Raw genomic sequence first — 20,091 nt, 5'->3', positions numbered from 1 at the left:
TAAACTGTTTCCTTCCTCCTTTCATTATTGACTTTTCTCTCAAAGAGAAGGTTCTATGATGTCCGAATTAACTGGTAGGTATGCTATTGCTATCCTGCTGGCCTGGCCTGGTACTGTGCTGTGTGGTTCAACCGTCTGTTCTTTGGTGAAGGACAGAGGTCTGACAACTAAACTTCTGGTCTGCAAAATTAAAAAAATGCTCTGCCATGATCAACCTCTTGACTAGGACAAGAAGCTTCTACAGGAAAAAAAAAAAAAAGGCTGTTTCACTAATGAAGCTATAGAATGTACACAAAGATGCTGCCCAGCAAAGTGTTACTAAAGCCTCAGGGAACTTCTTTGATTTATGTTTTCAGACAGTTATCATTATTCTCTCCAAAAAATTAATTGTCCTACACAGTAAAAACATAAGTTGGAAGCTGGATGGTATCAAATAAACCAACCAATAGGCAAGTTAAAAAAATTAAGAGTTCAAAAAAAAAAAAAATTAAGAGTTCAGAGCTGTGTTGGCAGTGAGACAAAGCACACTGGAACTTTAGTAATAGGCAATCTGGAAAATTACAGTTTTCCGATTAAAAGAGTAGAATGAGGGCCCGGAGAGATAGCACAGCGGCGTTTGCCTTGCAAGCAGCCGATGCAGGACCTAAGGTGGTTGGTTCGAATCCCGGTGTCCCATATGGTCCCTCGTGCTTGCCAGGAGCTATTTCTGAGCAGAGAGCCAGGAGTAACCCCTGAGCACTGCCGGGTGTGGCCCAAAAACAAAACAAAACAAAACAAAACAAAAAAACAAAAGAGTAGAATGGGGCTGGAGAGATAGCATAGCGGCAGGATGGTGGTTCGAATCCCGGCATCCCATATGGTCCCCCAAGACTGCGGGGGCAATTTCTGAGCATAGAGCCAAGAGTAACCTCTCTCTCTCTCTCTCTCTCTCTCTCTCTCTCTCTCTGGGGTTATTCCTGGTTATTAGCTCAGAAATTGCTCTTGGCTCTTGGGACCATATGGGATGCCAGGGAATCGAACAGCAGTCTGTCCTAGGCTAGCGCAGGCAAGGCAGATGTTTTACCGCTCTGCGCTACCTCTCCGGCCCCCAGATTTACTTTCTTGAGCTAAAAAGCTATACTCTAGTCTGAGGATTCAATGATTAGATATGCCTTATTTAACTGGTTTCTTCTTTCTTCCCCTGCCTTTCTCTTGGTTGCCACTCCTTAAAATCAGTAATATAGAACAAAAGTTAATGCCTGATGAGAGGAAAAAGGAAAGAAACAATAACAAAACGGAACTGAGAATTCCTTATCCCTCCTATCACTAAGGGGGAGAAAAAAAGAGACCTTCTCATCTTTTTAGCTCTCAAATAACTACTTACCCCTCTGAAAGACAAGGAAAGTCTCCAATTGAAACCACATCATACCTCCAGGTATAATTCATTTTCTGTCAAACTAAGTGTAAATATTTTAAAGACTCTAGCCTCGATGATACTTAAATCACTGAGTCTAGTCTATATAAACAAATGATAAAACTCAGAAGAAACTGTGAAATGGAATGATGAGCCTGGAAGGATCAATTTTCAAAATTCATTTAATTTACTTAAAAAAAAAAAAGAAAGGGTACACAGCAGAGCTGATGCTGAACAGGCCCATTTTAGAGCTCCTGGGTGATCTGAGTCAGTCCCACCCAAATAGTAATGTTTCTGTTTCCCTTTCCCAGAGTCCAACTTTTTCAGAAACATGGGTCTCTATGGGGTGTGAGTGGACAGGAGAAACCCTTCAAGATCCTCTCTGGGGGGCGATACTTCACACACGGGACAGGCCTGCAGGTAGGTGTTATAGAAGAGATGAGACAGAAGTGTCTCTCTCCACCTATCTAGGCCTCCCCATGAGGGGCCTGAGGGCATCACGCTTCCTGGCACTGCTGCAGGGTGAAAAACGACACCCAGGAAGTAATGAGTACAGGGTACACTGGTGCAGTCACCTGCGTTTGTTCATTGTAGCTGCATAAGAGATGTCTCTTTCCAAACACATGGAGTGTGAGAGACAGAAAGGACAAATACTGAGAACTACTTTAGCCTCATTCATTACTAAAGATAAACAAGCAATTATAAGTATTTCCAACAAGAAAGGAACACAAACATCTGAGCCCAGGAAAGGAGATGAAAACTGAAGACACTTGCAGGACAGGAATAACTGACAATGAATGTTTATCTGTTAGGAAATAAAGGCACTACTAATATACAAATATTCTATGATTATTTACAGAAACTCTGGAACCCAGTTAGGGAAAAGAATCTAGTTTTGAAGAGTATTTTGGAAAATTGAGGACTCAAAGCTGAGTTTTCAATGAGCTAAATAAAGTGATATAATAAGCAACTTTGTAGAAAGATCATGGTGCCTACTCTAAAAGGATAACTTACTTTTGTTTTGTTTTGTTTTGTTTTTTGGGCCATACCCAGTGATGCTCAGGGGTTACTCCTGTCTCTGCGCTCAGAACTTGCTCATGGCTTGGGGAAACATATGGGATGCCAGGGGCATCGAACTCCGGTATGTCCTGGGATAGCGCGTGCAAGGCAGACGCCTTATGGCTTGCGCCACCGCTCTTGCCCCAACTTACTTTTTGTTTGATAACTTACTTCTATAAAAATATAAGCCTATCAACAAAAACCAAAAGATAAAGAGATATATATATGTATATAGATAAAAACATAGGCCCTGGTACCACAGAGGAATTGTCACCAATTTTAAAAAGTTTTAATAGCCACAACTTTAACAATATACACTCACACAATATGCACAGACAAGAAACCACTGACCAGCTTGGCATGAAGCAAAGGAAGGAATGAGGAGAGGCTTCCTCACAATCCATGGCACCAACTGATTGTGCCTAAAGACAGCACAGTTGTGGGCTACTTAATCATTTAGAATCCTATCAACTAACACAACTCTGCAACAGAGTGCCTGGGTATGATGAAGCAGCTAAAGAGCTATATGCAAATAAAAAAATTAATTAACAGCATGATTCATATTTTGTACTTTATTCTTCTTTGAAAAGTAACTACGAATCAATTGCTGTACCCTGTAGTAGTTTCTGAAACTTGTCTTAGAAATTATTCATGCTGGTTCTTGAATAATCCAGAAGTTGTGATGACTCAAAAGTCTAGATTGCTCTTTCAAGTTCTAAGAAGCCGGAGGAAAGCCAGTATGTATGTAAAGTGGCTTTGGTACAAAAATGAGAATAAAGCAGGCTGGCAGTGCCACCATCTGATTTGGTGCTGGTTCTAGTACTCTGAGAGGAAAGGGCACAAAAGCAGAAATACTCAGAAATAAGACCATCCTCCAAACACAGTTACAGGGCCAAAGAGAAAGCCACGTTCAGTGAGCTATGCTCCAGGCCCCATTTTCATGCTCTAATTATCCTCAACAAACCGCATAAGAAATGCTGATAACTGCAACCCGATGTCAAATTCAGGGTTTGGGATGTTTTGAAAATGGGCCACTGGTCAGAACGGTACTTCTGAGCCTGCAGCTAGCCCACTGCTTTTATTTTTAGCATGGGATTTAATTTGTCCCCACTCTTCTCTTTTTTTACCGCTTTGTTGAGGTATAATTGATTTAAACTAACTGCACAGATTCAAAATGTGCAATCTGATGTGTAACCTTTTAAACATCATGAAAAAGGCTGAAGACAAGAAAAAGTGTACCACTGAAATGTTTTAAAAGAGCACATTCTAAGTTTTTGAGACAGGTCTGGGGTTATAAAAGGAGGGTGAAAAGAAAAGAAGTGAATGTAGTTCCAACTACTACATTTATTCAGAAGGTTTGGAAATACCAAAATTGACAGCCAGCTTCCTGGGTTTTCTCTTGGACGAACTTGGTGGTACCTTCCGGAAAGGGGGGCCCTGGCCCTGTGTGTGGGTGTTCCTGGGGGTGTTGGCAGGAGCTTCGGGCTGTAGGCTGGGAACAAGCTCGGCCGAAGGGGACGGGTTTTCCTGGCTGCTGCCTCTGCTGACGTCAGGTGATGGCTGATTACTCTGTGGGGTGGTGGTGGTGGGATAACTTTGGGTCTCCTTATTCTCATAGTTCTTTCTGCTTGCAACCCGTTTTTTAGTGACCTTTAAGGAATAAAAGCATTCGTCACATGTGTGCACCCAGAAAGCTAAGGTACAAAGAAGCAATCGAGCAGACTGTCAATCTGTCAGATTCTGGCTGATGACTTCCACTCTAACTTACAAACCAACATCAGGAAAATCAGGGAATATATTGGTAAAAAAAAGGCATCAGTTTTACCCTACCTGAGTTGAAAACTATTGGTATTTCTGATTTTAAAGCACTCTGCTCTTCAGGGTATCAATAAGGCCAAGAACAGGATTCAGTATTTGGTCCCAGAACCCAGAGCTCCCAATTCCTATGCCTGAGTACGTTGGGGATGGGCACCGAAGAGGAAGCCTCGTTCCCCCACACACCCCAAGAAAGGGCATCTATCTAAAGCAAGTATCATTATTATTTTTCACTAAAATGACTAGAGATTACCACTAGACACAAAACCAGACTTAGAGGAAGCAGGCCAGTCTGAGTGAGACTATAGCTCCAGCAGTTGGCTTTTGATGGCACCAAATAAATACTGAACAAAACAAATTGTACCAGTAGTGTTTATTAGAAGAGGAACTATTCATTGAACAAACTTCCCACAAGACTCACCTGCAGTGGTATGAACTGATGATGCACCCTGGAGGGTCCCCCACCAGCCAGAGGCATGGTCCCTGCAAATGCAGTGTGATGAAAGGCCTTCCCAGGAGCTGGCCCCGGCGGGCACCACGGCACAGAGCCAGGGAGATGGGTGGGTGGCGGCATGATGGTGGCTGCAGAGATCCATAGAAAAAGTGCTCTGAGAAAAGCTTTTGTAAAGCTCTTAAATGCAGGGCTTTCTGTGACTTCCTTTCCCCTTGGTCAAAGTGGGGGCACTCTCAACCTGGCATTATTACTTTTGCTTCCCCAACTGTGTACTCTGGTTTCATGACCTACTGATGGGCTTTCTGCATATCTCAGGAACTATTTACAGAACATAGGGTTTCAGATCTGCTCTCAGGGGAGAAACCCAGGGTGCAAAGAGAGAAATCTTAAAGCTCACCTGGCCCCAGTGCTAAGCTGCTTCCATAGTGATCCCAGCCTACAAAGAAACCAAATAGACTCAAGTCTGGAAAGCGCAGTGCTGCCACAATCTTTCTTTCTCTCCAACTATTGACAATTCAGGGACATTTTTTTTTGAGGGGCTGGGGGTACAGGACATACCTGGTGGTGCTCAGGGTTTATTATTGGCTCTGCACTTTGGGGTCACTCCCAAGAGGTTTGTGGGAACATATGGGGTGCCAAGCATCAAAGCTGGGATGGTCACATATGAGAAAAAGCAATTTACCCAGCCCTGGAACTATCTCCTGTACTAAGCAGGGAAATACATCTCTAAAATGTATGCTCACTTTTAAAAAGGCCAGCAGTTCCCAAACTGGACACTTGTTCTGACTGAGCCTGGTAGGGCTCACATTTACAGGAACCAGGCATAGGAAGCCACTACTACTAAGCTAGGGCCCCTAGCATTTAAGACCAATAGGGTTGGAGGGTGGGGACAGGCAATTGCTTGAACTGAGCAGAACTGCATCTTCAGGCCCTTGTAATGGACTGCTGCTGTGGCTGGCAGAGAACTGGAAGGAGAGGTTCTCCATGGCCCCTGAGCACCCCTTGGGGGCTACAAAATATGAGGTCCCTAAGAAGTACATACTGGCATGCTATTTATTATGAAGTTTAAGCAAAGAAGAGATCACAGCATCATTGGCCTTCCTTGTACTTCTAGTGAGGATTATATCTATATAGGTTCTGGGGGTGATAACTGCATACAATATATTCAGAAAAGTCATTTTTCTTGGAGCCAGAGTGATAGTACAGTGGATCGGGTGTTTGCCTTGTAATATAGCTGACGTGAGTTCTATTCCCACTATCCTATATGTTTCCCCTGTCCCTGCAGGGAGTAATTCTTGAATAAAAGCCAGGAGTGACCCCTGACATTGCTTGGTATGGCCCCCAAATAAAAAAAAAAAGGATTTTTCTTTACTTAAAATAAATTATTAGTTTCCAAGACCACTATATGAAGATGTCAATTGCTATTGAATAGAAGGGATAAAATGGGGTGAGATAAATTGTCCAATGAACTGAAAACTGAATTATAAATGATAAAATATCCATTTACAAAGGGATGCTAGATGCAGGTGATCTAGAATAAAATAGAAGTGGGATCCTCATAAGTGACCTGGCTTTCCCGGCAACTGTCAAAGAGCCTGGACCCATTGCTGAGTCCAGGTCTTATCCCCCTTCTTCCACTACAGTAACATGTAGCCAGGAGTTACCTTTGTGCAGAAGATTCTCAGAGAACAGAGAATTGGAGGAGTGCAGAAACCTTCCTCAAGGGCAGTTATTTTGTGTGTGTGTGTTAGGGAGAGCTTGAACTGGTACTCCATGTTCTACTCCAAACCTTCCTCAAGGGCAGTTATTATGTGTGTGTGTGTGTGTGTGTGTGTGTGTTAGGGAGAGCGTGAACTGGTACTCCGTGTTCTACTCCAAACCTTCCTCAAGGGCAGTTATTATATATATATATGTGTGTGTGTGTGTGTGTGTGTGTGTGTGTGTGTGTTAGGGAGAGCTTGAACTGGTACTCCATGTTCTACTCCAAACCTTCCTCAAGGGCAGTTATTGTGTGTGTGTGTGTGTGTGTGTGTGTGTGTGTGTGTGCGTGTGTGTGTTAGGGAGAGCTTGAACTGGCACTCCATGTTCTATGGCTCTGGTCTGATCCCAAACGCTCTCCCCCCCACCCCCGCATCATGTCTTACACCTTGCACTTAGATGATCACTATTTTAAACCTCGATTCTCCCAAGCCATCACTGTCCTGCCACAGTGTGGGAAGGTAATATTTTTCTAGGTGAATCTGCAGATTTTGGTTGCAGGCCAACTTCTTCCAATTCCTTTTTACATTTCTAAACATTTTATTTCTGGTGCCTTCAAAATTTGTGGCTTTAAGACATTTCTAAAAGTGGTAACAATTTTCAGAAGAACGAACTTACCTGTGGGTGGGGGGAAAACCGGAGGGAGGGTCCCTGGAGGGGCAGCAGGGTATCCTGGTGCAGGGAAGATTGGTGGAGGCAAAGGGAAATTCATCCCAAAGGGGCCCTGTGGAGGGAATGCTATAAGCAAACAACAATAGAAGTCCCTGAAAGCCCAAGGGGGACAGGAAGACTCCAAGGCGCTCACCAGCTGCTGGAGAGCAGAGAATGCAGCTCTCTCCTGGGCTTCGTTTTCTGATGGACACTGGGGGCCCTGTATGAACAAGCCGTTGGACAGTTTGACTTGGCAAATCGTCATTGTCTGCAACGAAGAACGGGCCATGATGGAGTTAACTGGGGCCTCACAGCCCACGTGCCAAGGCAGCCTGACAGTTAATTTTTTTTTTTTTTTTTGGTTTTTGGGCCACACCCGGCAGTGCTCAGGGGTCACTCCTGACTGTCTGCTCAAATATAGCTCCTGGCAGGCACGGGGGACCATATGGGACACCGGGATTCGAAGCAACCACCTTTGGTCCTGGACCGGCTGCTTGCAAGGCGAACGCTGCTGTGCTATCTCTCCGGGCCAGTGACAGTTAATTTTTTTTTTTTTTTTTTGTTTTTGGGCCACACCCGGTGACGCTCAGGGGTTACTCCTGGCTATGCGCTCAGAAGTTGCTCCTGGCGTGGGGGACCATATGGGACGCCGGGGGATCGAACCGCGGTCCGTCCTAGGCTAGCGCAGGTAAGGCAGGCACCTTACCTTTAGTGCCACCGCCCGGCCCCTACAGTTAATTTTTTACCTTTTTTTCCTTCTGATTTTTTATTAAGGTACTGTGATTACAGAACCATTTATAATAGAGACAAATATTCGAACACTGGTCACTCTTCCAGCTCCATCTCCACTCCCTACACCAGCTAAACTTTTCCCCCAGAGACCTAGGTTCCCTCTGGTCTTCCCTACCCCCACACCACCTAACTCACCCCTCAACCTCCATCTTCCTCCTTAACAAGTCCATTTTAAGCTTTATTCATTTAATTTGGATCTCATGACAGTCAGTTTACACTTAAATTGTAGTTTAGAGCTTATTGACCAGCTAATTTCTTTTTTAATGTTTTTGTTTTTTGTTTTTGGGTCACACCTGACAGTGCTCACGGTTACTCCTGGCTCTATGCTCAGAAATCGCTCCTGGTAGGCTCAGGGGATCATATGGGATGCTGGGATTTGAACCACTGTCCTTCTGCATGCAAGGCAAATGCCTTACCTTCAATGCTATTTCTCCAGTCCCCCTAGCAGCTAATTTCTAATATCTTAAATTCTGGCTGAATATCAGTTCTGGTTTCTATCATGTCCAATGTAGACATAAGACAAGTAGACATAAGACAAGTAGATGACAGAAAGGAGGGAGTCTGTGAGACTGTGGTGGAGAGTAGACCTGTGCCTGTGGCTCTATCTACAGGTTTGGGTTCTGAAGAAATGAAGCAGCCAGACCAGGAAGTCTGCCTCTGAGCTGCTCCAAAGAAAAAAACCAACCACCTAGCAGTCCTGTTCCTTGATTTCTAGCCTTAAGTATAGGTCACTTCCCCAAGCTCCATGAAACAGCTCAAAGAAATGCATAGTGGCCCATAGTACCTGTGGTGTTCGGAGGAAGGAGAAGTCTGGTTGTGGTAGTCCAATGAGAGAACAGATGCGAGAAAGTTCTGTGACTGATGAGGACACTGGAGGGATCTGGCTGGGCGTAGGCCAACACACATTCTCCATAGACTGAACATGGTGGTACTCTGCGGCACTGTGAGGTTTATTTGCATGCAAGGCTGCCAAAGCCCAGAAAGAGACCGATGTGTATTAGATAACAGCCCAAACTATTCAATTCTGCAGAACTTAATGGAATTGCAAGACACTGTTTTTATTTTTTTATTTATTTATTTTTGTTTGTTTTTGGGCCACACCCGTTTGACGCTCAGGGGTTACTCCTGGCTATGCGCTCAGAAATCGCCCCTGGCTTGGGGGGACCATATGGGACGCCGGGGGATCGAACCGAGGTCCGTCCTATGCTAGCGCTTGTAAGGTTATCTTACCTCTAGCGCCACCTTCCCGGCCCCTGTTTTTATTTTTTAAGACATTGTTAAAAAACAAAAAAAACTGCTGCTGCAATATTATCAATATTTCATATACAGGAAGATAATCAAAATGCTAAGCCACATACTGAACAAGTATATAAGTTACATTTTTTGTGTTTGATACACAGCCAGCAGTACAGCCAGCTCTACACTCAGGAATCACTCATGGCAGGGACCAAATTAAATGCTGGTGGGGGGGAGCGGAGAGATAGCATGGAGATAAGACATCTGCCTTTCATGCAGTGGACAGTCGTTCAAATCCCGGCATCCCATATGGTCCCCTGTGCCTGCCAGGGGTGATTTCTGAGCATAGTGCCAGGAGTAACCCCTGAGCACTGCCAGGTGTGACCCAAAAACCAAAACCAAAACCAAAAAAAATTAGATGCTGGGGATTGAACCCAGCTTGGCTGCATGCAGTAGGCAAATGCCTTATCTGCTGTACTATTTATAAACATGTATATTCCTACATATTTTTAAATTAAATTAGGGGGAAAAGCTAGAATATGAAACTCCTGGTTGGGCTACTAAGTAAAGAATTCTTATCTGTAATAGGACAATTTAAATATTATAGGAAGGGGCCAGAGCAGTGGCACAGTAGTAGGGAGTTTGCTTTGCACGCAGCTGACCCAGGATGGACCTCCGTTAGATCCCCAGTGTCCTGCATGGTCCTCCAAGCCAGGAGCAATTTCTGAGCGCATAGCCAGGAGTAACCCCTGAATGTCACCGGGTGTGGGCCTCCCAAACAAAATTTCACAAGAAGACAATTATGGCTTTTCTAATAAAGAAAAGGAAATTTATTGTAAAAAATAAGAGACCATGTTAAAAACTTGTTTTTGGATTTTGAACTGAGTGTGATTATTAATATAATTCACTTACTTATCTTTTTAATTTGTTTGGACTGGGAAGAAGGTTCATGTCCTTCCTTTTTATTAGTGACTTCACTACCAATCTGCTTCATTTCATTCTTATGGTTCTCTGGGTCAGAGCTGTCGATTTTCAGAATTTCTTTAAGCATTCGTGTTCCTTTCTGTAGTGAAGATTGGTATGGAGATAGTGTGGAAAGAAAGAAGTGGCTGAGATCAGTTATAGAGTCTGAGCCGCACACACAGAGCAAAGGAAAACCAGCAGACTAGAATGGAAATACCCACTCTCTCTCTTGGCATAGGGCTAGGATGCATCAGTCTGTGACTAGACTTTTGACCAAAGTGCTGAGTAGCAATATGAGGAAAGGTAAACAGCTATAGGCTAAGGTGGTAGGTGTGACAAGGACACGGTGTTTAGGCTTGGGAAAGTGGGGTGACAGCCACACAGGGTCAGGAAGCAGGGCTAGTAATTGGGAAATGACCCTTCACCAACCATAGCAAATGATTGTGGAGACAAATGTTCTTCACTTGGTTCTTCATGAGATGACTGGCCTTCATTTTCTTTGAGGAGACTCAAGGATGCTAAGAAGTTTTCAATTCCAGGGCTTGGCTAAAAGAATCAATAGTTTGAGCATTGAGATGACAGTATAAGGTTATACAAAAAGCTAAATTTTACATATAAAAATGGGAATTTAATTTCACCCAACCATCTTCCTGTTAAAATTTAAGAAGAAAAATTGAGTAAATGGACTTTTACCTTATTCTTAGTATTTGGATAACCAGTCACAACCTTTTGGTTTTCTGAGACTTCTGCACTTTCATTTCTCTTCAATAATTTAATATTACATTTTCCAGGCCCTCCAACTGTCTATAAAAAAGTAAAGATGCATTTTGTGAACAAATAAAATTTATACTTACTTACTTAATTTATACTTACTGTTCCAAATAAATGTAAAATTTTTATTTGCTGTTTTCCCTTTTATATCATAATGTTAAAAGTCTGTATAGTGGGCGGTAAAAACAATCATATGCATCATCAACTTCCTAATATTTAATAGTCCCTTCAATTATGACTGTAAGCAACAAGCCATAGTAACAGTGATTAAAATATTTCAACAGAATTAATTTTCTTTTAAATCTTAAAGACCTGATTTTAACATTAAAAACATTATTTTGAAGAAGAGTTCATAAGCTTTACCAAAGAGGTCTATGGTAAAAAAATTTTAGGCAGTTTTTTCTTTAGAAGGAAAGAAAGTCTGTTTCGAGAGCCTAAGAGGGAGGCTGGAGAAAAAAACATAGACAAGAAGCCCAAGTTCAAGTCCCTATCCTGCAGAATCCCTGAGAATCACTGAATGATCTGGAGCACAAAGCCATGAATAGCCCTGATCTCCAGCAGACATGGCACAAAAACATATTGTGTGTGTGTGTGTGTGTGTAAATATATCAATTTACTGTGAATCTGCTTTGTGCCAAATATTTAGCTCTTTTATACATTTTTTTTGGGCCACACCCATTTGATGCTCAGGGGTTACTCCTGGCTAAGCGCTCAGAAATCGCCCCTGGCTTGGCGGACCATATGGGACACTGGGGGATTGAACTGCGCAGACACCTTATTCTAGCGCCACCTCTCTGGCCCCTTTTATACATTTTTTAAGACTTTCTCTTAAAATATGCATACAGAAAATGCCCATCATATTAAAAATTAAAACATTACATTTTTTTTTTTTTTTTTGGTTTTTGGGTCATACCCAGCAGTGCTCAGGGGTTACTCCTGGCTCTACGCTCAGGACTCGCTCCTGGCAGGCTCGGGGGACCATATGGGATCATAAGGGATGCCAGAATTCGAACCACAGTCCTTCTGCATGCAAGGCAAATGGGCAACCTCCATGCTATGTCTCCGGCCCCAAACATTGCATTTCTTTTTTTTTTTTTTTTTTTGGTTTTTTGGGCCACACCCTGTGACGCTCAGGGGTTACTCCTGGCTATGCACTCAGAAGTTGCTCCTGGCTTCTTGGGGGACCATATGGGACGCCGGGGGATCGAACCGCGGTCCGTCCTAGGCTAGCGCAGGCAAGGCAGGCACCTTACCTCCAGCGCCACCGCCCGGCCCCACATTGCATTTCTTTAGACTGAAAATATATTTTGAGGGCAGAAGAAATAGAACAGCAGTAGGGCATTTGCTTTTCATGTGGCCAACCAGGACAGATGGTGGTTTGATTCCAGGTACACCATATGGTTACCCGAGCTTGTCAGGAGCCATTTCTTTCTGTTTGTTTGTTTGTTTTGGGTCACACCTGGTTGTGCTCAGGGATCACTCCTGGCAGGCTCGGGGGACCATATGGGATGCCGGGATTTGAACCACCGTCCTTCTGCATGCAGGCAAATGCTCTAACTCCAATGCTATCTCTCCAACCCTGCCAGGAGCTATTTCTAAGTGCAGAGTCAGGAGTAACCCCAGAGTGCTGCCAGGTATGACCCAAAAACCAAAACCAAAAAAAAAAAAAAAAAAAAAAAAAGGGAAAGAAAATATACCCTATTTATTTCTGGCCACACCTGGTGATGCTTAGGGGTTACTCCTGGTATGCGCTTAGAAATCGTTCCTATCTTGGGGGACCAAATACGATGCCAGGGATTGAGCTACCATCTGTCCTGGTTGGCTGTGTGCAAGGTAAACACCCTACTGCTTGCGTCACTGCTCCGACCCCCCAAAAATACTTTTTGATTATAAAAAGTATAGAGAGCACCATCTACATAAAATAAAAGTAATATTCTTCCTTATCCCAATCCAGCTCTACAGAATTAACTGTGGACTCTTATGTTGATGATAAACACACCTTCAACATATTTTGCATTACTTATATCTGTACAGATGTATGTTTACTTATGTGTCCTGGCACGTAGAGCACTATCTTGCATGACAACCCAAGAAGTATCAGTTCAATAAGCAAATGAGTAAAGGTGAGTCAAATTTGGAAAATAGACTGCAGCAATCTGGGGCTGCTCCCATGGGTACTCCAGGGATGAAATGATGGCTTCCTGCATGAAGAGCAGCACTCAGTCCTTTGAGCAGCCTCTCTGGCCCAAAGTAGCAGTTGGACAAAAATTCTTCTCTCTGCATTTATGTATACACAAGCTGGCTAAGCATGTTTCTTTATGTTTATGACTGTACATGCATATGTAGATTTGTGTGAGAAAGACATATGTTACCTATTTCTACTTATCCCACTTCATTTGTATAACTTTTCTTCTTTATCTTCCTTGTTTTGGTTTTTGGGTTACACCTGGTGTTGCTCAGGAGTCACTCCTGGCTCTTAGGTCAGAAATCGCTCCTGGCAGGCTGGGTAGGGGGGCATATGGGATGCCAGGAATAGAACCTGGGTCCGTCTTAGGTAGGCCATGTGCAATGCAAACGTGTTACCGCTGTGCTATCTATCCATCCAGTCCCAATATAACTTCTTTTCTGTTCAGCCACTTCATATATGAGGACAACCAAATAAACCCTCCCTCTTCAGATCATGGTGATTTTTGTTTTCATATAGCCACTAACATCTGTTCTTAGGAGAAACAGTGGCAGTTGGACAGGATGGGCCCCTTCAGACAGAGGATGAATCTGAAGCTCTGAGAAGTACAGGGAATGGCTTTGGGGTCAATTACAACACAGCAGAATGGGGACATCAGGATCTCCAGGTTCAGGTCCAAACCCGGGACTCAGACTTGCAATCTCCTCTCCAAGTGAGTGCCAGAAATTTCTCCTGTGACACACCTCAGTGGCAGATTCAACAACTGAAATAAGAAAGTCAGCTACAAGAAGTCAGCTTCAAAGAGTGCTCACCTGTTTATGGGACCGACTCTCAGCTTTAGGACTCTTAGACGACTCTTTAACTGGAGACAAAGAAATAGGACTTTTGGTAAATCAATGCATGTGCTGCTTCCCAATTAACTCTATCAAATGTACCACAGCCAGGTACTGTGTTTCAAGTTCCCAGAACTGCAGGATCACCAAGGTCCGGATCTTGTGGGATTTATACTACACAAGAGACAGATACTCAAAGACAAAACCAATAAAGGAAAATGAAAAAGTGGCATTTAATTGTTGAATGGCAGATTTCCAAGGGTAGAGGGGAGGTAGAAAGGAAGAGAAGGAAGGAGGGAGCTAAGGACATAGAGGAGAACTGGGTGCTGAAAGGAGGTAAAGTGTATTATGTGTATTATGACATAATACTCTCTTGGTAGCAATATTGCAAGCCATAGTGTCTAAAAAAGAAAAAAAAAGAGGAAAGTGCTTGCCATAGAGGCAGGCTAGAGGGCAGGAAGAAAACTGGGGACATTGATGGAGGGAAGTTAACACAGGTGAAGGGATGAGTGCTCGAACACTGTATGACTGAACTCAACCACAGACAACTTTGTAACTTTATTTCATGGTGATTCAATAAATTAAAAAGAAAAGAATGAAAAAAAAAAAAAAAAGAAAGAAAAGGAGGTGAGGGGCCGGGCGGTGGCGCTAAAGGTAAGGTGCCTGCCTTGCCTGCGCTAGCCTTGGACAAACCGCGGTTCGATCCCCCGGCGTCCCATATGGTCCCCCAAGCCAGGAGCAACTTCTGAGCACATAGCCAGGAGTAACCCCTGAGCATTACCGGGTGAGGCCCAAAAATCAAAAAAAAAAAAAAAAAAAGAAAAAAGAAAAGGAGGTGAGGGAAAGGAAGGGGAGTTAAAAGCATGGGAAAGACACAGTAATTTTACAAAAATCAGAATAATAAAAAGTGAAATGACATATATGAGCATAAAACGTTGGTTAGAGATACATACAAGTAAACTACTTAATATCCCCCACCACATAGTTTACAAACTTTATTTATATTCTATGGGGCTGTGTAAGTAAGATGCCTATTTCTAATTAGCAGTAAGTTAAAAACATTCTTGCATTTTAATTAAATAAATTCTCTAAGCTACATCACTCTTTTTTTTTTTTTTTTTTTTTTGGTTTTTGGGCCACACCCAGCGGTGCTCAGGGGTTACTCCTGGCTGTCTGCTCAGAAATAGCTCCTGGCAGGCACGGGGGACCATATGGGACACCGGGATTCGAACCAACCACCTTTGGTCCTGGATCAGCTGCTTGCAAGGCAAACGCCGCTGTGCTATCTCTCCGGGCCCTACATCACTCTTATAGGGTAAAATCGAAGAAAAATTGAACACAGTTTTTCAGAAAAATGTATTTTTTATTTAGATTTTTTGTTTTTTTGTTTTTTGGGTCACACCTGGTGGTGCTCAGGAGTTACTCCTAGCTCTGTGCTCAGAAGTTGTTCTTGGCAGGCATGTGGGATCATGTGGGATGCTGGGATTTGAACCACTGTCTGTTCAAATCAACTTCGTGCAAGGCAAATGCCCTGCCATTATGCTATCTCTCCAGCCCCCAGAACAATATATTTAAAGAATATGCTTATTTTATAGTGCAGTATGTAGAAAAAAATAGTACACTCATAAAATATAGTATATCAGACACTACTCTGTCAGGAAGTTCAGCTTCTGTATTGCTTATTCCATCCAAATGCCCTTTTAGTAGTACGTTTGGTCAATGTTCTGCCATTAAGCCCCTACTTTAAATAGCCCCTAGCACTCTCTTCTTTATTTACTTTATTTTCATCAGAGTATTTATCATTGCTATAGGTTGTGAAATTCACTATTTAATTGCCCACAGTTCCATAATTAGGTGATAAAACTTATGTTTTGCTAATCATATAGCCAAGCATAAAGACGAAAACTTCACACGAAACAGCTGAATTAATACTAGGTAAATAAAAGAAATAAAATGAGCCAAGTTCTGAACATAAATGGGAATATGCTGCAATGTTGGGATTCATTAATCAAAGTTTAGGAAAATAGGTTAAGCAACTGTGCCTCATTCTTAGACGCATCAATTGGCACCTGAAACACAGCAAATACTGCAAGGAATTGAAAGAGTATAAAATGTTTGAATCACGTAGAAGTCGAGTCATAAAATATTTGCTTCTATTTTGACCAAAATCTGTACTACAGTTGGGAAGATGGGATGCATGTGTATTTCTTTTTAAATTTTATTTATTTATTTTTTGTGTTGAAGTCAAACCCAGGGCCTCACAGTGCTCTGCTGCTGAACACTATTTGCATGTACACTCAGGAGGAAACACTGAATTTTACCATGTGAGCTTTTAACCCTATGCTTTGGTTTGGTTTCATCTGTAGCTCTGGGGTATTCTCTGGAGATACTGACCAAGAGACCATGCATGGAACCAGGGCCTCCCACAAGCAAAATACATGCTCCAACCCTGCAAAAAGCAACCTGGCCCAGAACCGAGCTTTTTAATTTCCCCTAATTGCCCGCACCATTAACCTTAGGTACTGAAGACACAATTTATGGGGTACCTGGCTGCCAAAGAAATCAAACGGGCCAGAACTCTCTCAGGCTCCCAAAGAATTATCATTAATAAACTTTCTAGCACTTACAGAATCAAATCTGTATTTTATCACATTCAGTGATCAACCTGCATGAAAAAACATTTCCCTGACGGAAATTTTTAAAAGCAATCATTGATTCACTTTGTATATAGAAATAATAAAAATATAATAATGGGGGCCCGGAGAGATAGCACAGCAGCGTTTGCCTTGCAAGCAGCCGATCCAAGACCAAAGGTGGTTGGTTCGAATCCTGGTGTCCCATTGTAAAGGAAAAGTTTCCCCTGAGTTTGCTGACTGCCCTGATCACCTACCCCCTTTCACAATTCTGGGAACTTAAGTTTCCCCTGAGTTTGCTGACTGCCCTGATCACTCACCCCCCTTCACAATTGTGGGAACTTGTAGACCCAGTTATAGTTTAACTTTCTTTCTGTTCCTACATGGTTTTAACCTGGTCATGTTAACCCTGTAAGCTTGCACCTGCACCTTGCAAAAATGTGATTGAGCAAATGCCAGATGTCATGTACTTCCTAAAGCAAATCAATCTACTGTACCTTTCTATTGTTTGAAATACTATATACCGCTTGTAAGCTCATGGCTCAGGGATGGCAGTTTCTAGCTTATGCTGGATTCTAGCACAGCCCCTGCATATGCTTGAAATAACCCCACTGCTTTTGCATGAGACTGTGGTCTTGGTGTCTTTGAACGGCGCATCATTCTCCTGGACTTAACATTGGAGGTTCCACCGAGATATTCACGCCTGTTCAGGGACATCAACGCCTCACCTCGGGGTTCTGAGAACACCGGCGCCTAGGAGGTAAAATGTGCACTTGGTGTGGGCAGTGTGACTGCCATACGAGCCCGTGAGGGTTCTCGGTGGCGGCTGACAGATGTGTCTAGAGGGCCGCAGGTCACTGATCTGAGGGACGGCTCAGTGAGGTTTGGGGATCCCGAGGACGCTCGGAAGCCCTTCTGTATGTATGACCCTTAGTGGGGTATACATTTGTAAACTGCCCAAGTATCGGGACCTAGGTCAGATTCTGTTTGTCTGTCTACTGTTTTGTGTGAGTTGTTTCTCCTTGTCTTGTGTGACTTGTTTTATTAAGGAGCCCTAGGGAGAAGTGGCCAGAGGGGCCCTTCTCATCAGGGAGGAGGTCGGGCGAGGCCTCCTCAGCAGGGAACAGAAATCTTGGCTCCAAATGTAGGAGACTCCCACGGAGCTCCAAGGATCAGTGCAAGTCCCGGCCGGGCTTTCCAAATTGGGCATGAGCCCTTCGCAGAGCCTTTCAGGTTGGTTTGATTTCATTTTGATCTCATTTTTTAGTTTTGGTTTTATTTTTTGGCTTTCCACTTCTCTGGTTCATTCTCTCCTGTCTCTTTCTCTTCAAAACTGGAAGTTACTCAGTGAGGGAAAAATCCCTCCCAGTCTTGGAGAGGTGTGGAGTTCATTGGGCATGGCCCAAAGAGCAAAAGAAATTTGTAAAAGTTTAAAGTGAGAGTGAAGACCGGTCAATGTGAGTGGTAAGTGCTTGGCAGAATGTGTGGGGAATTTGTGTGATAACTGATTTCTTGACTGTTATTATCTATTGCCTTTTCTCAGTCAACCATGGAGCAGGCTCAGACTGCTTAGTCCAAGGTCTCTTGCTGGCGAACTTCCCAGAGGTGCAAAAATTGGTGTTAAGTGGCAATTTCTATACTTCCTTGTTATTTTCTGTTTCGTTGTGTTTTTGTATTTCAAGGCAGGCTCTGTTAGGGACAGGGCAAGGTGGTGGTCGCAAACTCTGCCTCTTTGCTGGCCAGCAGGACTTAAATTTGTCCTGAGGGGCTGGACTAAACACCTCAGCCAAAAGGTAAAATTCAGAAAAATCTTGAGAGCTGCCGTCTTGTTGCTTCTGACTGGGAAGCTAAGAAATTAGTCAGTTAAAAAATTCTTTACTGGAGCTTATCCAAGAAAGGGAAACTTACCCAACTCCCCCCTGGTTTACATATCAAAAAAAAAAAAAAATTGGAAATGGCTGGGAGTCCAGAAGAAAAAATTGGGTCTTTAAATCTCTTTTTGAGAAATTCCTCTAACTTAAAGGTTTCTTAGAATAAATAATTTGGTGGGAAATGTTGCAAAATATTGTAATTAACTTTTCTGATGAAACTGAGTTCTAATACAGATTGAAAAATGCCACCTGCCATAAGAAATTTCACCCACTCTGAGAAATTATCAATCAATTCAGAGACAGGTTCCAACAGCATTGTAATGTGGGAATAATACAAATTTTTATATTTCTATTTCTGTTTAAAATAATATTAAGAGGCCAAAACTGTGTGAAAAATGTTGTGGTTAGCATTTTGATAATATTGTTAATCTTGTGAACGCTTAATATTGTTGAAATAACTAAATCTAGATAACAATATGAAATTTAATGTGGTTTTAAGGTCTTAATGTAAAAATGCCTAGATTGTCTTTACTAAGTGTAATAAAGGAAAACTTGGTCCTGTCAGATAAAAGTAATTCTAGCAATTTGTTTTCTAATTGGGAAAAATAAAGAAATAAAAGTTTTAGGTATTTGTATAAAGTGCAGACCTTTTAAAATTGAAGTAAAATTATTCATATTTAATATCCCTAAGGTTTTTATAACAAGTTATACTGTAGTGCTTGGATGGTTACAATACCTGCTGAAGTTGCATCTTGTAAAGCTTAAGTAACTTGGTAACTGAAATTTAAGATATAACATGTCTGGACACTCATAAATTTGGCATTTTCATCAATAAACAGGGTAAATTTGTAGTAAACTCATTTGGACCTATAATTAGTTATAAAGCAGTAAGAAATTGTAAAATAAATTTTTAGAAACTGCAAAATGCTATGTTTGAAATAGTTAAAAAAAAAAAAGAACCATTTTGAATAATGTACTAAGTTGTTCAGAAAAGTAAAGTAATTAAAATTGAGTGAAAAAATCAGACTTTAAGAACTATAACTTCTCTAGATTGTAAATTTAAAATACTTTTAAGAAAATTTATGTTTTGCTTTGGTCTAAAAATCTTGTCAAATTTGGCATATAGGAATTTTAACATGAAATACATATAAAGCATAGCTTTTAAAATTTGTTTAATGTTTTAATTAAGTCTTATCAAATATTATTTATGTAGAAAAATATGTGGTTATGCAAAATAAAAAAAATATAAATTTAATACTGGGAAAAAAATAATAAAACTCTGAAAAAGAGTAGCCAATTGGTAAAACTGAAGGAAATTTGTAAAGTGAATTTAGAAAGGAAAAATTTAAAAATGTGTAAAAGGAACTAAGGAGGTGTACTAAAAAAGAAACTATCAGATTAAGTCGGATGATGATGATGATGATGATGATGATTAAAATGCCTCTAACTCAGGAATTAGCCAATGTTTTGTGCAAAATAATTTTGAATGTTTTGAACCATGTTATAGTGTTCATATGTTGTTGGGTGAAAATGAAATAATATGAGGTATTATAAACACCTAAAAATATATATAAAGGTTTTAAAAGGAAATAATCAAGAATTTAAAATATTGAGGTTCAGTTTAAAGGTGTTTAAAAAAAATAGTGATTGTTAATTGTAAAGTTTAAAAAAAAAAAA

General features: G+C 41.8%; 1 protein-coding gene and 1 pseudogene across 2 annotated transcripts in view; both read right to left on the bottom strand.

Moving 5' to 3' along the window:
* Nucleotides 1-3,009: 3,009 nt before the first annotated feature.
* Nucleotides 3,010-20,091, bottom strand: part of XRN1 (5'-3' exoribonuclease 1) — a 74,259-nt gene continuing 57,177 nt past the window's right edge. The window contains exons 34-43 of one of the 2 annotated variants that reach the window (XM_049785869.1): nt 13,890-13,939; nt 10,815-10,925; nt 10,551-10,667; nt 10,071-10,221; nt 8,707-8,888; nt 7,285-7,398; nt 7,098-7,203; nt 5,119-5,157; nt 4,689-4,849; nt 3,010-4,102 (exon numbers count right to left, since the gene is read on the bottom strand). In XM_049785869.1, coding sequence (XP_049641826.1) covers nt 3,797-4,102; nt 4,689-4,849; nt 5,119-5,157; nt 7,098-7,203; nt 7,285-7,398; nt 8,707-8,888; nt 10,071-10,221; nt 10,551-10,667; nt 10,815-10,925; nt 13,890-13,939 — 1,337 coding nt within the window. In that variant the 3' untranslated portion in view covers nt 3,010-3,796. The remainder of the gene's footprint in view (nt 4,103-4,688; nt 4,850-5,118; nt 5,158-7,097; nt 7,204-7,284; nt 7,399-8,706; nt 8,889-10,070; nt 10,222-10,550; nt 10,668-10,814; nt 10,926-13,889; nt 13,940-20,091) is intronic. The other variant, XM_049785870.1, reaches the window with a different exon arrangement.
* Nucleotides 13,512-13,643, bottom strand: LOC126026968 (uncharacterized; annotated as a pseudogene).

This window comes from Suncus etruscus, chromosome 13 (genome assembly GCF_024139225.1).
Source record: "Suncus etruscus isolate mSunEtr1 chromosome 13, mSunEtr1.pri.cur, whole genome shotgun sequence".
NCBI classification, from domain to species: Eukaryota; Metazoa; Chordata; class Mammalia; order Eulipotyphla; family Soricidae; genus Suncus; species Suncus etruscus.
This window is presented reverse-complemented; position numbering and strand designations above follow the sequence as displayed.